We start from the raw sequence: 18,547 nt of genomic DNA on the forward strand, positions 1-18,547 counted from the left end.
TCAAATGTCCAAGTTGGAAATCCAACGCGAGTTACCCACAACTGAACAAGTTACTCGTTAACTTTTCAGCTGATGACATATTTCAGTATTTCAAAATAATTTTCGCTTAACTATCAATTTTCAAAAAGACCATGCCATACTGAAAACGAAAAATATATTGGTGAAAATTATCAAGCATTTACCTTAAATCAGCTATGGCCAAGTGTATCAGCAAAAAGCGCCAAGATGTTCAGATGGATCATCAGGCATATTATACAGCCATGCCACAAATATATTGTATATTTACACAAAGCCACTTTCATACTCTCACAAACACTCTGAAAAATAACTAAAACATAAAAAAATATTAATTATTTTGTTAAAAATTCAAAAACAATTCAATGAATCATTGTGGTAAAAATAAAATACAATTTTAATGTATAATTATGATAAAAAAATTATTTTTTAGAGCCTGATGTCATATGGAATCAAATCAACTTCATCATTTGATTATGACAATGTAGTTGAATTGAAAAAAAAATAATTATCAGAGTTATTTTCGAGACATTAAACTAGATGACGATGATGATCCAGTTGCATCTATGGAAAGTACGCCGTTAAAAAATAATTGTTGCATGTTGAAATTGTTGTTGTTGCATATACATGACGAGATAAAACTTGGCATTTGTTATTCAATAAAATTTCATCAGTTTTATTAAATAATAGTCTCATCAAAATAATAATTAAACTCATTCATTCATTTTTTTTTTTTTTTTTTTTGTTGATTGGTCCAGTTGTTGATTCGCATAGAGACAATAATTATATTTATTGTCAACCGATTAAAGCATCAGAGATGAATTAAATAAAAGAAAATAAAAAAATAATAAACAGAATAATAATGAATAGATAAGGACAAGAGTAAAGGAAAAAAAAATATTTTATAAATCCTATAGCTTCTAATTTCGTGAAAAATTAATTTTTCTATAAACGAACTTGTAAAAATATTAGTTGGAATCACTATTATTTAACCCGGGTAAATAAAAACTGCCTAGTTTTTTTTTTTGAGAAAAAAAAAAAAAAATCAAGAGCGTCCTTATATGATGTAACAAAATGGCCGCGATTTCGTGAAAAATAATTTTTGCCAATATATCCTTAAAAAAAAAATTATTCTCATTTGACCGCCCGTTATTTATCAATTAATTATTATTAAATTAAAAAAAAATAAATAAATAAAATTAAATAATGGAGCAGACTTGATCAAGCCAAAAAAACTTGTAAAATAAAAAAATGAATAAAAGAAAAAAAAAAATGAACAATAGCCGCGCGATTATGTAAAATAAAATAAAAATTTAATTGTTTGCAAACACAGATAGAAAATAAAATAAATAATAATAAAGGAGTAAATTAATGGAGTAAAAAAATAAACAAAAATAAAAACACAAACACCAAGTAATTTTAGTAAGAAAAAAATGATAAAAAAAATAAATTTCCAAATAATAATTTACACGGCGTCCCATGGCGTTCCACGGCAGCCATTTTAATTGCAAAATTTTTCGCGTCGCAAATAATAAAATATTAATATTTTAATTAAAATCAAACAATTGCACATGGATTAATAGTTTAAAATTGATTGGAAATTTATTTTTAATTAGTTGAATAATAAAAATGAAATATGATTTAGAAAACAATACCAAAAAAATACAGGAAAGCCCCAAAAAATCAGGATAACAAAAATGAAATGTTGACACTATCACGGCGCGACGAGTACTGAATAAAATTTGAGTAAATTTGGGAATTTGAGATTCATTCTCCTGCCCCCCGCAGACCCCGCAAATAAAAAAAATACACCACTAAAATGGCGAGCTCTTATTGGCTAAAATAATAATACATGAAAATAATCAATTATATTTCTTCTCCAGGAATCAAATTTATTTTGATAATTAAAATATTTTTAATTATTTGACAATGGATTGAATAATAAAATTTTTTGCTCATTATCATGATTGTTAATTTGATTATTTGAATATATTTTTCTTAATTCAAATATTAAATGTCTTATTCCTGAAACACCATTTGTACAAATAGCAGCATAATCAACCATCAATGAAATATGAATTTCATCAGCTTTTTCAATATTTTTCAATTTTAATTCTGTAAATAAAAATTAATATTAATTAATTTATTATTAACAATTAGCTTTTATAAAAATTATTATAATCCTTTACCTTGAGATATTAAAAAAATTTTATTTATAATATCATTATTAAATTTTTCTTCATTCCATAAATTTTTCATAATTTCTAGTCTTTTTTTAATATCATCAACATGACAATTATCAACTAGCTCAGTATTTAAAATGTATTCTAAATTTTCCATTGTCTTTAATAAAGTTTGATCTTTATTAATGATTGATGGTGATGATGATGATTCTGAATTGTTTTGTACCATGACAGTTGTTGGTGTAACAAGTGGTGCATGTGGAGCTGTTGTTAATGGTGTTAATATTGATGGTGGTGGTGGAAGATTCATTGATGTTTTTTGTAAAGATGATGATGTTGATACTGTTGATGATGGTGATGATGACAGTGGAAATGCAACACGTTTATTAAGTAATCTTTTTGTTGGTGTATTTTTTGTACTTGATAATGTATTTGGACTCAATGCCCATTTTGGTGGATCATTCCAGCCTGGATCATGACACGAATTGAGTGTATATTGAGTTGATAAATTTTCTTCATCTGTATATTAAATTAACAAATCATGTTAACATATGCTTTTGTTTTGTTGTCAAATGTATAAAAAGTTTTAGTCTTACCTGTTTTGTCAGCCATAATTTAATTTTATCAAAGTTATTTATGATTAATGTAATTTAATTTTAAATACAGGTTTATATTTGCTTGTCCAATATGTTGTTTTTTTCTCGTTTATTCACCTGACAGTATGACAATGTGATTATTATTTTTTTTTTTACGTTGTATTTTTTTTTGTGTTCCATCAAGATTTAGGGCTGACTTGCAATCATCGAAATAAAAAGAGACAGACGTATTGTAAACAAATTACTTTTTTTGTTTATATTTTTTTTGTATTTGAAATTGATAAATTGTAATTGTTACAACAATAATTTTTTGATACATAAAAATATCATTACATTACATAATTTATTTTATAATATAATATTTAGCTTATAAAATTAGTTATTATATTTAAATATAAAAAAAATTAAAACTCTAGAACTAACCTTAAATATACCTATAATTAAAAAAAAAAAATTTAGCGTTAATTTAAATTTTTTTAAATAAATAATGAATTCATTAATTAAATTTCGTTCGAAATATTTAAATAAAAATTTACCAATATTAACAAAATCATGGATGAGATATTATGCACAGCCAGATAAATCTGTTGAAAAAAAATACACAAATTCAGTGTTATTACCACAGACAAAATTACCAAATCGTCTAAGTGGAGTTAAAAGAATAGAAATGGATAATTATTTAAATGATGTAATTATATTTAATAATTTATATCAAAATTTTATAATATTAATCATTTAATGTTTTATTATTAATTTTAGAAATGTGGCTTTCAAGATTTATACAACTGGCAAAGAAAAAATTTAACAGGTCCAGATTTTGTTTTGCATGATGGACCACCTTATGCAAATGGTTCTCCTCATCTGGGACATGCCATCAACAAGGTATTTATCAAAAAATAATCATAAACTTTAATACAAAATTTAATTGAATATTTAATTCAGATTTTAAAAGACATAACAACAAGAAGTCGAGTAATAATTGGTCAAAGAGTACATTACAAACCAGGCTGGGACTGTCATGGACTACCAATTGAATTAAAAGTTATCAATAAAATAAAAGATGATACTGATAAATCAAATCCTATAAAACTTCGTAAATTAGGTATTTTATTATCAACTAATTTTCTGTCATTTAAAAATGAATAATACATGAATTTTTAATCTTTAATTATCAAGCTAGAGAATATGCTAAACAAGAAACAAAAAAACAACAACAAGAATTTATATCATGGGGAGTAATGGCAGATTGGCAAGATACTGGATGTTATTTTACAAATGAAACATCATATGTTTGTAATCAACTCAAACAATTTATTAATTTGTATGAAAAAAAATTAATATACAGAGATTTTAAACCAGTTCATTGGTCACCATCATCAAGGTAATAATAATTTGCCTATTTTTCTTCTTTTATTAAAGTAGTTAATTAATTTTTTTTATTAAATAACAGAACAGCTTTGGCAGAATCAGAATTAGAACACAATGACAAACACGAGAGTCAATGTGCAACAGTAAGTTTATTATTAAAAAAACTTCCAGATAAATTAAAAAGCTATGAAAATCGTAAAATTTATGGATTAACATGGACAACAACACCCTGGACATTGATAGCAAATCAGGCATTATCATATTCTCCTGATATAACATATGCTATTGTTGAAAATGATAAAGGTGATATTTATATTATTGCACAAGAACTTGTTGATGAGGTAGCTAAAAAAATTGGTGATTTAAAATTATTAATGACAATTGAAGGAAATGATTTATTAAATGCAACGTATCATCATCCAATAACTGGTATTGAATTACCATTTCTTTCATCAAATCATGTTAGTAATAAAATAGGTACTGGTCTTGTTCATACTGCATTTGCTCATGGTACTGAAGATTTTCTTGTTGGCTTGGCTCATAAAATACCAGTTGTAAGTTTATATATTCGAAAAAAAAAAAAAATACCAATTGTTAAATTATTATAATTGATTATTTTTAATTTAGATTTCTTTAGTTGATGAAGATGGTAAATATACTGATGAAGCTGGTGCAAAATTTGCTGGTCTAGATGTTTTAACAGAAGGTGGAAAAACAGTGTTAGATCATATTGGAGAAAATGTTGTTCATACTGAAAAAATTATTCACAGTTATCCATATGATTGGCGAACAAAAAAACCAGTAATAACACGTGCAAGTAATCAATGGTTTATAAATACAGATATTTTAAAGAAAAAAGCAATGGTATATAATATTTTACATTATTTATCAAAATACAACAAAATAAAATCTAATTTGTTTATTAACCTTTTCATAGGATTTAGTTGGTAATGTTAATTTTTATCCAAAATCAAGAGAATCAGTTGCTATTAATTGTCTAAATCAACAACTTCAACAACGACCATATTGGTGTATTTCACGTCAACGTGTTTGGGGTACTCCAATTCCAGTTATTTATAATAAAAACTCTGGTGATATTATAACTGACCGAGATTTTGTTGAAAGATTGTGTAAATTAATTGAACAATATGGTAGTGATTGTTGGTGGAGTATGACAATTGAAGATTTAATTGGTAAAGATTATATTGATAAACATAATCTTAATATTGATGATTTAGAAAAAGGACAAGTATGTAATTTATTATTATTTTAATATAAAAACTAGATTTATTGGTTTTTTATTTTTATTATATTTTTAAATTTTTCAAGGATATTATGGATATATGGTTTGACAGTGGTGTCTCTTGGTCATCAGTGTTGCCAGATGGAAAAGCAGATTTATATCTTGAGGGTATGGATCAATTTAATGGATGGTTTCAATCATCTCTTTTAACATCAATTGCTCTTCAAGATGTTCCTCCTTTCAAGTACGTTTTATTTTCTCATTCTAAATTAAACTTTTTTTTAATATTTATAAAAATATAATATGTTTTATTATTAGATCAATATTCGTTCATGGTTTTACTGTTGATAAAAATGGAGTTAAAATGTCAAAATCATTGGGTAATGTTATAAGTCCTGAAGAAATAATACGAGGTGGAAAAAATCAAAATAAACAACCTGTTTATGGTGTTGATTGTTTAAGGTATTAATGATTATTATTTTTTTCTTGTTTCATTATTGGCATTAATAATATTAATTTTTTGCAGATGGTGGGTTGCTCATCATGGTGTTCAACACAATAAAATTCCAATAGTAAATACAGTCTTAAAAGACAGCTTGGAATCTGTACAAAAAATAAGAAATAGTTTACGTTTTCTTTTGGGTGCACTTTATCCATATGGACAACCAGATAATAAAAATATTCAAGCTGAACTTTTGTATTTAGATAAATATATGTTGCATCAATTGTATCATTATAACAAAAAGGTACGTAATATTTTATCATTATTAAAATATACATATTTTATCTTGTTTTTTTCCATTTTTTTTAGATTCAAAAAAGCTACAATACATTTGAGTATCATAATGTTTGTAAAACAATAATAAATTTTATAACAAATGATGTATCAGCAATTTATTGTCACATGATTAAAGATAGATTATATTGTGATAAAGCAACGTCACCAAGTAGAATTGGGGCGGTCGATGTTATTGGTGAAGTTTTAGCTGTTGTTACCAGGTCAATTGCTCCAATTTTACCCCACTTGGCTGAAGAAATTTGGCTCCATCATCCTGAAAATCTTGGTAAAATATATATGAATAACTTATTTACAAAATAACATATAAATCTATATTTATTTTTTTACAATAGCATCAGTTCCATTGCATCATTTGGGTCCACATTATTTACCAGATGAATGGGATTCACCAGATATTGAAGATATTATTCAATCTGCACTTGTTATACGAGATTCATTAAATAAAATGACTAATACTAAAACTTTAACTCTCGATGCAACAATTACTGTTGATGAAAAAATGTTTACAAAATTAACAGTAAGTTTTAAATGAAAAAAAAAAAATAAATAACTTTTAAACCTTATTTAATATAATTAATATTAATTTATAGAAACTTCAAAATGAAACACAGTCATGGACATCTGAACTATGCAACATTTTACAAGTATCATCAGTGACACTTATTAAAAATTCTGACTTATCAACTCCTCAAATTTCATTAAAGTCAAATGACAATTTATTATGTAAACGTTGCAGAAAATATTCTACATCAGCTAATGAAGAACTTTGTGTACGATGTGAAACTGTATTAATTAGTTCATCATAATCACAAAAAATCATGTAAATAAAATACTAATTAAAAAAAAAAAGAGTTATTTATTTCATTTAATAAGTTTATTTATAAACTAAAAATCATTTATATTAAACAAGAGGATAATAAAAAAATTAAAGACATATTTTTTCAGCAATAAGCACATAGAGGCATTTATAATAATAAATTAATTAAATTCAATTACATATTTGTTACAATAATAATAATAATAATAACAACACATAAATTATTAATTGGTATATATTAAGTTTTACAAGTTCAGTCAGGCTCAGTGACCGTTGTGACATTAAGCCATATTATTGTCTGACACACCTTAATTCATTATCATATTTTAATAATTATAATCTATTTATTCATTTATTTATTTAGCAGACGAAAAAAGACTTTAAATTTTACTTGCAGCAGACAGCATGAAGCTAAACTTATTTTTATCTATTATTTTATTTTGCTGGTTTTTTATTTGTTGAAAAATATAAAATAATAAAAGTGTATTTGTGTTTTTGATATTAAATAAAATATATTTTTAATTACTATAAAAAAAATATAAATAAATACAATAATTATTTTTGATTTTATAATAAAATTTATGAAAATAATTAAAAGACATTTTTTTTTTAGATTATAATTCTGCCGGCACGCACGATTAATAATAATAAAAAAAAAATATATAATTAATAAAAATTGAATGAAAAATAATTTTTTATTGAATTTAATTTATCGATACTATTATTTTAACTATTATTTTTTTTTTTCAATACAATATATTTTTAAATATATATATTTTCACCTAATTTTAAAGCTTTCATCGAACTTTAGTGTTAATAAATTTTTAAATATTATAATAATGAATAAAATTATTAATTTTTTATCACTCTGATATATTAATCGTGCGTACAATATTATTTATACATATAATTATAGTTAATAATAAATATTAATATATATTTTATTGTCTTATGCACAATTAAATGATAGATATCATATATTCTAATATATATATTATATACATATAGTATTATATAATATATATAATATAATATAATATTTATTATATATAGATATATATATATGATTATTATACATATATATATAGATATGTCTATATATATATATAATTTATTTATTATATTTATATATATATATATATCTATATATATATATGTATATATATTAAATATTATTTATATATATATGATATGATATACATATTAATATATATCTATATACATGAATATATATTGCATATATATTGCATTTTAATTTAATTTTATTATACTGAAAATTATTAATCTAATGCAAACATATTCATGATTAATAAAATGTAAATTAATATACATTATCATTTAAATATATTTTCATGAAAGGAAAAAAAATTAAGCAATTGTTTAATAGAAAATTATAATAAACAAAATTTAATAAAATATATACTTGTAAAATATATGTATGAATGAAAATTCGATAACCAATTGACGTCAATATCACGAACAAAATTCGAACGTGGGAGGATTGATAACGTCATTGTCATCACGAAATTTAATATAATTATAGAATTTTTTTATTAAAACTGATGCAGTTCTGTTTTATCTCAATATTATTTTAACTTTATTGTCATTGTTATATTATTTTTTATAATCAAATTATAAACCATAATTTTATTTTATGATTTTAATTTTACGCAAATTTTTTACGTTGATAATAATAGTTATTATTAATATATATATTTATTTATATTTAAAGTGTATAATGAGGAAAAAATTATTGTCATTGCCACCCTATTACTAATCATTTCCATTGAGAATTATTTTTATTTTATTTATTTGACTTGTATACGCAGGGAAAAATAAAAGTTTTTTTTTTTTTTTTTTATCTGTTAATTATCTATTGTAAGATTTTAAATATATGATAAATTATTATTTAATGTTATATTATGAAATTTTACGATTAAGTCATAGTAACCCTGTCAGCAATTTTTTTTTTCAAAGCGTATGCTTTCAGGTCATTAATTTTTTTTATTTTTGTCATTTTTGTTATCATATAATAAAGCTGCACTGCATTCTTCCTACTAAAGCCATTTTTTTCCTTGACATTCTAAAATTCAAAACTAACAATTCCGTTATTTTTTTTTATCTATTTTTTTTGCATTTAAAAATTTTTCTTTATAACTCCTCGTTTACTCAGCATTACGACAGCTATTTGTTAAAATTTCCTTTTCCACTTTTTTATTTTTCAATGTGTTCCAAGTTTTATACAGCAATAGTTTAATTTTTTTTTTTTTTTTTTCAAAAGAGTAACCTTGGAATTTAAATAAGAATCTAAAAAAGTAATGTTTTTTTTTTTGAATTTTGTTTTTTTTGCTCAATGGAATTTGATATTATTTAAGACTTATATGTCGTATAATATTATCATTGATAAATATTTTTTGACATATATATATATATTGTTTTAATTATCGAACTCGGGTGATTAACGATCGAAATCAAGTCAATTTATAAATCGATCATAAATTGTTAATTATCATTAAGACTCTGTATAAATAGTCAAGCACCAATTGATATTTTTTCCATTTTGATATAATTTTTTCGTGATTTATAATATTTTTGTTCAACTATTCCACAAAAACATTATCACACAGAGTAAATTCTCATTAAAAATGGAATATGATATTTGAATTATGTAAAATATAATAACAATAAATTTGTTTTTTAAAAAATCTTGATTCTTTCATTTTTTTTTTTTTTCATTGTTTTTACTCTTTCTATATGTACTACTATTTTAATTATGTTTTTTTTTTTTTTTTTAATTGTTTTTTTTTCTATTTAAAATTGAATATTGTATTATTAAACTTGAAAGATTTTCAACTGTTTTATTTCTTTTGATAATAGTTATATAAAAGAAAAAAAAATAATATCCGATATGTTCGTTCCAGTTTAATTCAAGTTTTTAAGAATTTATCTATTATTATAGCTACGTGGCATTTAATCAATCTTTTAATTTTTTTTTTTTTTTCGTACTCTGTATATTATTTTTCATTATTAATTATTAATTTTTTTATTCGCTTCAATATACGTAAAAATAGACAAGATTTAAATACCTTCGTTTTTTTTATTGTCAGACCAGCATAATCACCATTGTCATGGAAGAATTGTAAAATCAATGTGGGGCAGTTCGTGTTACATTTCCATTAAAGTCTCGTGATTATATAATTAATGTAAAAGGGCATCTTGATCATAAGAATCATCACTTCGCTGTAAAAAAAAAGCATTTTAATAAATTTAAATTAATAAATAAAATTAAAGCTTAAAAATTTAATCAACTCAATTAATTAATAAACACATCTTACCAATAATCCATTGTTAAAATTCGTTAAGCTTGGTACATATTGTCCATGTCCAAAATGATAATTAATATTTTTTGGTTCTTGATATGATTGTATTGAATTCATATAACGTCCACGTAGCTCAGATTGTCTATCATCTTTTTCGACATCATCAGTCATTGCTGCTGATCTCGCTGCAATTTCTTCAGCAATTCGTTGATCCTAAATCGTCAAAAAAAAATTATAAAAACAAAATAATCAATTCATTTTAATATTATTTATAAATTAGGGGATATTCCGCTTAGGGAAGATTTCATAATGAATCAACAAAAAAATTCTGTTATCAATATTGTCAACCCTTATTGACAATAATAAGTGTTGACATAACGTTATACTTGAACAACATATTATTGTAAAAATAATGCTTTTATAATTTTTAATATAAATAATAAATAAAAAATAATGTTGAAAAACAAACCTGTAATTCACGTGCACGTTCAGTACGTATTAATTCTTTTAAATGTTGAAAACTTCCAGCTTGTGGTACATTTGATGTACCACTACCAGCACGAAAATTATATTGACGTCTTCTTGAATCAGGTGGTTGACGATTAACAGTACCATACATACGTGCAACTTCTTCAAATGCTTTAATACGATTTGGCATACCATTACGTAATCTACTTTCAGCTGGTGCTTTATGTATCATTTTACCATAAACTGGTGCACGTCCACCACCACGATTACGTACTTGTCCAGCATTATCATCACGATAAATAATTGATGATTGTGATCTTATTGGATATGTTTCCCAAATATTATATGAAAATGGATCACGATACATTGGTAAATCATTTGTAACTTCAGCATCACGACTTTGTCGTTTACTATAACGCCACATTGCACGTAATTCATCACATGTTGGCTCAATTTTATTTCTTCTATCACGATAAGCCATTGTACTCAATACTGTTGTAAATGGTGCTGATGGATAATCAGCAAGTCTTTGACCATTTATTATTGTCATCATTATCATTAATGTATTTAATAATATTATCATTGTCATTGATATCATTATTTTCATTTGTATATTTTTTATTTCAAATTTAATTTTTCTGTATTGATTAAAATATATATTAAATTATACTCATTTAGCAGAGCGGTAATTTCTAATTTTATTATTGTATATATAACATCAAAATAATAGCCAATTTTTATTTTTAAATATAATTTTTATATAGTCGTACCTTTTTTTATTGTTTTTCAATATTTTTTATAATCAATCAATGGTTTTTATTATTTTTTTTATTGTCAAGGATATGTCGAGGGATATGTTGTAAATCTTCACTTTGTTAATCTATTTTGAATATAAAAAAAAAAAATTATTATTTATCGTAATATACAAGTTTGAGTAATTTATAAAAAATATGTTAAACAATATCCAGACAACTACATCCATTTCAAACTTTTATATTCAATCAATCAATCAACTTTCATTAATGTTTTATTTTTTTTATCTTTCTTTTAGTCTTGATATATTAAAAATGTTTGAAAACTCTCATAAAATATAAATGGAATAGAAAAATAAAAAACAAAATTAAACACAAATTACTCAACTTTAACAATCAAATAATACATTTTTTTTTTAATTTTATTATTTTCGTTGTTCTTGTTTAACTTAATTTTTTATTTTTTATTATTTCTTGTATCATTAGTTTTTTCTTTTACTTTATATATATATCTATATATTTTCCGCTTGAAATATTCATTGTCAAAGTGGGGAATCGTGCAACAAGTACCATTCACAAAAACCAGAGTCCAGAATCAAACGGCAAACCCACTCAAAGCCACCCTCATTTTTTTCATCACCACTTGCATAAAAATAGAAAAATAAATATATTTTTTTCTGGATAAAGAAAAATGGCCGTTTATAAAAAATATATCCAACCATCAGTAAATAAAAACAAGTATATTTTACAAATAAAAACAAAAATAATATTAAATTTTTTTATCTAACTAAAATAATAATAAAAAAAAAAAGTAATGACTTAATTATTAGAGCCCTTTTTTGGTTTATTTACTTTGATTATATATGAAGATGTAAGTTGCAGGTGTTATAATATTTATGATAAATAAAGTATCTAAAAAGAAAATGGTTTAATCCGGGTCATTGATGGTAGGGGATAATGAATTCTTATATAGCAATAGCGCAACCCCCGGGGATCTCGAATATACAAAAGACCACAACCGCGCACGGGCAACTAATCTTCCGGTTGACCTTTAGACATAGCAAAGAAAGAAAAATATAATTAATAATTAATATTATTATCTTGAAATAATAAATTAATTAAACATCGCCAAGCAAATAAAATTAAAAGCTTAAATTCCATTTAAAATAATAATTAAATGTTTAATTAAAAATTTAATTGAAATATCTTTTTAATATATAATTTAATAATAGTTTTTTAAAAAACTTCTATAAGCAAAAAGAATAATAAATAAATAAGTATTTTTTTTTTTATTTTAAATTTTTGATAATAAAAAAGTTTTTTAAATGCTGAATGAATGAACAAGTAAAGGAGGTGTTGAATGAACGAACAAGTGAATGAGCACACAAAACGAAAGGGCATGTAGTAATGTCGAGAGAATAGCTATTATCTATATATATTAGTTGCACATACACAGACACATATATACACCCGCGAAACTCCTCGACCCAAATATTATCTCTCATGATAATTAAAAAGAAAAAAAAGTAATAAGATTCTCTAATTGAAAATACACAATAAATTATATATGCAAGTTAAAAAAAAAAAAACCCTTATTTTTATTAAAAATAATAATTATTAAACAACATGCATTAAATATTTTTTATTATAGAGAATTATAACTTATTTAAATAAATTATAATTATTTTTTTTTTAATTAAACACAAACCTAAGTATCCCGACGATTTAAAACAGAAGTCCGGAAACCGTCGAGTCTGTGAACCAACTGAATGTTGGGGGTAAAGCAATGAGTCTGAACGTCTGTTTCGTTGGTTCTCTACCACCACCAACATCATCCCCCATTTTCATCCCCCTCGTTATTTTATCAACCAACCAACCAACCCATATTTCCACCCACCAGTATCACCAACAACAGCCACTCCGTATTCTTCAATTGTATGAGTCTTAGCAATACTCAGCACTGTCACCAGCATCACCATCAACAATTCAAAAAACTCTCAAATTATTATTATTAATATTAACAAAAAAGAATATAGAAAAAAAATAATATTCATTCATTCATTTTTGTTTTTTTAAATTTAAAAGTAAAAATTTATTTTATTTTTTTTTTCATGAATGAGTTTTATATTTTTTTTTACAACTATTTTAATAATAAATTTTTATAAAACTTTGTTGAGATAAATTTAGTAGTTTTTATTTTAAAAATATGTTCCATTTAAAATGGTTAATTGACTTGTTGAGATTTCAAAATGTAAATATAATTATATTTAAAGTAAATTAGCAAATAAAACAAATTGAATATTAATCATGTGATAATTGATATTAATTAGGTCAAATATTGACCACTTAAATTGTCATATACAAATTAGGATATATTTAATTAAATTTTCAAACTCAGTTAAACTTTTCATCTATTTTTACAAAATGATTATCAAAGAGTAGAATACACATATTGATCGACCCTTATTTGAAAGCTTCAGTGAGCCTTTGATGCGTAAAGATCACTCAAAAAACCAAATAATAAATATTAATCTTTCATCATGATGGTTATTCAAACATCATTATATTAAATACTTGAATCTTTCATCAATCAAAAAATAAATAAAAACAAAAATAGAATATGATAAATTATTTTTAAAAATAAGAATATATTTTTGTATATTTAATTTACTCTTCTTATTTTCAAATAAACTTTATGAAAAAATATTTCAAATTTCTTTTATATTCCAAACAAATACTTATATGAAAAATAAAAATAATAATAATAATAAAAATTCAATTTTACATTTAAACACAAATATTTGTGACGACATAAAGAACAAGAACAAAAATCGCACCTACGCAATGAAAAAAAGCTCAAAAAAGGTTAAATAAAATAAATAACAAAAAAAAAGTAAAGAAATTCCTTGCTACAACAGAGAGAAGTTCTATTTAATTTAAAATAAAAAAATAAATAAACAAAAGGTAAAAAAAAGCTCATTTTATTCTAATTTTTATCATGATTTTCTTCTTTTTATTTTATTTTTGTTGAATTAAAAGGTAATGTAAATGTAAATTTATATTATACAATTTAATGTAAAGTTGTATAAAAAAATGTGTTGGTAAAATACGAGGGCAAATAGTGGGTGGTTTTTAGAGCTTAAAACACCCCCACACCAATCGATAACGGGCCTACAGTTTATACTGAATGGACGGTACCATTTTAGTGTCCCTCCACTCTTTTTCTATACTCACCTACAACGCCTACCCAATTCTCCCTTTTATGTATTGATTACTATGCCTGAGGGGGATGCTCTATCGACCCGACCCAGCCGTATACTACCTTCATTCATAAATCTTAATCTTTACATTTCCTTACATTTTCATCTGTATGTATAAATTAAATCGAAATTTTAGATAAATTAAATTTTTAAATTTTAATCGAAAACAATTTTTTTATTGATGATAACTATGGCAGTACATATTGTTTTATTTTTATTTTTTTTTATTCTTGATAATGGATGGTAATAATTCTTTTGGAATTTTGTTATTAAATTTTTTTTTTTTTTTACATCGTTTAATAGCGAAGCACAATGAGAGGGTGAAACTCAATTCATTCACGAAATATGAGATCGGAGAATATTAAGTTGTTGATTTGTTTTTTTATTTTTATTTTTTTCATTTTTTATTGGCAATATGTTTGGAGATAAAGTATGACTTTATGCACATCATTGGAAAGGTCATTTTGAAATCTTTTTTTTTTTTTAATATATAAATGAAATCCTCGGGATTTCATTTTGTGAATACAATTTTTTTTTTTTTTATCGTTTTTTCACCTTGAAATATTGAATCTTGGATTTACAAGGATTTTAAATGAAAAAAAAAAAAAACAAGAAAAATATTAAATGACAAAATTTTTTTACTGGAAAAATAGATAAAAACATTTTTAAAGTTTTTACCATTTTTTTTTTTCTTTTTTGATATAAGCTTGAGTTATTACTAAATAAATAATTGAAAAATGTTCATAAATAACGCAAGATTTAAGTTGTCACTTTTTTTTAAATTTTATTAAATTACATAAATTTAAACTTTTTTTAATTACTTTTTTTTTGCAAATGTACATTTGGTACATGATAATAAAATAAAGCAAAATTAACATATTCATTTAAAATTCATTAAAAACACAATACCACAGTTCAAGATAAAAAAAAAAATTTATTATTTACCAAATAATATTATTTACATATTTATACCTAAATATTTGTTTTAATTTTTTTTTTTTATATACTTTGTATATTTTATTTCGAATATTTATCATTTTATTTCGGGTATAAAATATATCAAATTTTTCAAACCCTTGTTTAAGTATGAATAAAAAAAAAATTTAAGCATCTTACGTTATTCATGAACATTCCCCAATAACATCAATCTTTTTCATTTTAATTTTATCGTTTCAAAGAAATTTAACTAATGAATAATAATCCTTATTTTTCTTTCTAATAATAATAATTAATAAGTCTGTATTGCATTTAATAATAATTGTGTTAAATTAATATGAAAAAAAAAATTATTAAATGTGTGTCAACTTTTTTTTTAGTCAATATTTCGAGGCAGTCATTAGTTTGTTATATTAATGTCGATACATTGCTCTATGATGAACTTTATTTTAGATTTTTTTTTATTAATAATAATAATAATGTAATTGCACTGTGTAAATAAATGCAAAATATTTAATAATAAGATGATGATTATAAATGTTTTTCATTAATGTTAATTAAATTGTCATTCAAGTACCAATGAAGCACTTGCATAACTTACTGAACTGTCATTCATATTGCAGCATTGACTGCTTTGTGCATACTTGAGAAATTTCAAATTCAAACGTTGTCCATTGCAATTTTTTTTGAAGCTCTGTGCTGCCTATTTTTTATATTAAAATCATTCATTTATTATTTATATTTATTTACTTATTGTTTATTTATTTTAGTTGAATTAAATACTTGCCTGAAGTAGTACTCCAATTGGATGACGTCCACAAATTGTGTTGCCATATTTTTTTAAATAATCAGTAAATTCCGAAGCATTGAGAGTTTCAATAATATCCATTCCCTAAAATAATAATAATAATTAAATAAATAATTGATTATTTTGAACAACGCTTATTGAATTTTTAATAAATACCATTTTGTCAAGATTTTCAATTGATGAATGAATTGCACCACATGAACGATCATAATAAGTGTAACGAAATCTCGAGCCCCAATGACAAAAATCAGATGAAATGATAAATAAATTTTGTGGATCAATGAGATATGGTGCCAATAATTGTCCATACATTGCTTCTTTTTCTGGAGTCAAAGAACCAACCAAAATTGGAATAATTGTAAATTCATCCTTGAAACTGAAACAGATATAAAAAAAAAAAAAAAAAATTAATTAACATTAGAAAGTTGATAACATTATAATGATAAATTGATTGACATACTTTTCCATAACTTTGGCAATATATGGTAAATGCATTTCAATACTGTGCTCATTTTCATCAGTACGCATATCCATCCAATCAAATTGTCCAGTTTTTTCAAGTTCCTGGTATACTAATAACATCAATAAATTATTAATTAACCATATTATTAACATGAATTAATTTTCACTCAAATACCATCAAAACTAATTATTAAAGTTTGATAAATATTTTTTATTTATTCATTGTGCTATAATTAATTTATAAAACAATCAATATTCAACAACAATATTATCAAACTAATTTAAATTTTTAGTTTGAAACAAGTGTTCTTTGATGATAATAATTGAGTTAAAAAGTAATAATAATAATAAATAAATGTGCTTGATAAATTGACAATATTATTGATATGATATACATACTTGTTTGATCAATATTTAAATCATAAAGTGGTGTACGATAAGTTGTTGCTGTTGAGAGAGCACATCCAGATAATCTTACATGATGAGATGGTCCAAGAATAAATATTCTACGACTGTAAATAACAATGATAATAAATCATTTAGTTGACAATAAAAAATTGTATTTTAATTATATCTTACACTACAACTGGACTGATTTGTCGATATGCAAATCCTGCACATTCACCACAATAACTGTAACCAGCATGTCTAAATGATAAAATAATAAAAACAAGTGTCATTAATTTATAAAACTAAAATAACATATTTTTATTTTGATAATTTATTTTATTGTAATATTAACTAACGGTGCAATAATTGCTCTTGCTGGTCCATGAGACAAATCAGCAGCATTAAGCCATCCTTCAAGTTGTTTATTCAATTGATTTCCTGAAAAATTAATTTTACATTTTATTCTTTCTCAAGCAATCAACATTTATTTATTTATTTTATAGCAAGAGTTAAAAAAATTAGCAGAAAATGATGTTATTGAAAATATTGAACAATTTTTTTATAATTAAAAATTAATAATTATAAAAAATATTTACCAGAATCAGAGTACCAACTGCCTGCATGAGTAGCTCTTCTAGTCAAGCCCATTTTGTTTATTTGTTTTTCTTTACTCCAATCAACTGCAAAAAATAAAAATAATTAATTATTATTATTATTTCAAGTTGCTTTAAATACTTGATAATTTATTTATCTTTTTGTTAATCAATAATTCAATTATTTATAATTTATTTAAATTTTTAATTTATCTAGAGCAAAGAAAAAAAAAAAAAATGCAAACGAGGAACGACTTCCAAACAAAGAACAATGACCTCGTTTTGCAAATTTAATAATTGGAGCTAACTTTTTTAAAGACAAATTAAATTGTAAATAAAGATAATATTTATAACAAATAGGTGATATTAAATTTTACCGATTACAGAGATATAGGTATACAAAAAATAAAATTAATTTATCAAGCCTTACACAGACAACAAAAAATAAAAAAAGGAGTCAACACTCTCGCAACACAACACAACTTACGAATATTTATATCACAGATGTGAAAACAATATAATAAAAAAAAAGACAAT

General features: G+C 23.3%; 4 protein-coding genes across 4 annotated transcripts; 1 reads left to right on the forward strand and 3 right to left on the reverse strand.

Annotated features, from left to right (window-relative positions):
• Positions 1-1,886: 1,886 nt before the first annotated feature.
• Positions 1,887-2,978, reverse strand: LOC122851555 (steroid receptor RNA activator 1-like). The gene is made up of 3 exons (XM_044150857.1): positions 2,795-2,978; positions 2,205-2,717; positions 1,887-2,130 (listed from the first exon to the last, which is right to left on the reverse strand). Exons 1-3 carry the CDS (start codon positions 2,808-2,810, stop codon positions 1,931-1,933), a joined length of 729 nt encoding a protein of 242 aa, XP_044006792.1. The 5' UTR covers positions 2,811-2,978; the 3' UTR covers positions 1,887-1,930.
• Positions 2,979-3,036: 58 nt separating this feature from the next.
• Positions 3,037-7,477, forward strand: LOC122851556 (isoleucine--tRNA ligase, mitochondrial). Its single transcript, XM_044150860.1, has 13 exons — positions 3,037-3,482; positions 3,554-3,676; positions 3,737-3,896; positions 3,971-4,175; positions 4,245-4,716; positions 4,790-5,026; positions 5,100-5,411; positions 5,492-5,649; positions 5,724-5,867; positions 5,932-6,151; positions 6,217-6,469; positions 6,537-6,721; positions 6,795-7,477. Exons 1-13 carry the CDS (start codon positions 3,282-3,284, stop codon positions 7,008-7,010), a joined length of 2,886 nt encoding a protein of 961 aa, XP_044006795.1. The 5' UTR covers positions 3,037-3,281; the 3' UTR covers positions 7,011-7,477.
• Positions 7,478-8,755: 1,278 nt separating this feature from the next.
• Positions 8,756-13,455, reverse strand: LOC122851557. Its single transcript, XM_044150861.1, has 4 exons — positions 13,270-13,455; positions 10,811-11,689; positions 10,357-10,554; positions 8,756-10,261 (listed from the first exon to the last, which is right to left on the reverse strand). The coding sequence occupies exons 2-4, from the start codon at positions 11,414-11,416 to the stop codon at positions 10,220-10,222; spliced, it is 846 nt and encodes a 281-aa protein (XP_044006796.1). The 5' UTR covers positions 11,417-11,689; positions 13,270-13,455; the 3' UTR covers positions 8,756-10,219.
• A 2,422-nt stretch (positions 13,456-15,877) lies between these two features.
• On the reverse strand, positions 15,878-18,505 carry LOC122851560 (protein MEMO1). Its single transcript, XM_044150864.1, has 9 exons — positions 18,388-18,505; positions 18,014-18,097; positions 17,774-17,855; positions 17,607-17,675; positions 17,427-17,539; positions 17,026-17,137; positions 16,722-16,941; positions 16,545-16,649; positions 15,878-16,460 (listed from the first exon to the last, which is right to left on the reverse strand). The coding sequence occupies exons 2-9, from the start codon at positions 18,063-18,065 to the stop codon at positions 16,323-16,325; spliced, it is 891 nt and encodes a 296-aa protein (XP_044006799.1). The 5' UTR covers positions 18,066-18,097; positions 18,388-18,505; the 3' UTR covers positions 15,878-16,322.
• Positions 18,506-18,547: the final 42 nt, after the last annotated feature.

This window comes from Aphidius gifuensis, linkage group LG3 (genome assembly GCF_014905175.1).
Source record: "Aphidius gifuensis isolate YNYX2018 linkage group LG3, ASM1490517v1, whole genome shotgun sequence".
In the NCBI taxonomy this organism is placed as follows: domain Eukaryota; kingdom Metazoa; phylum Arthropoda; class Insecta; order Hymenoptera; family Braconidae; genus Aphidius; species Aphidius gifuensis.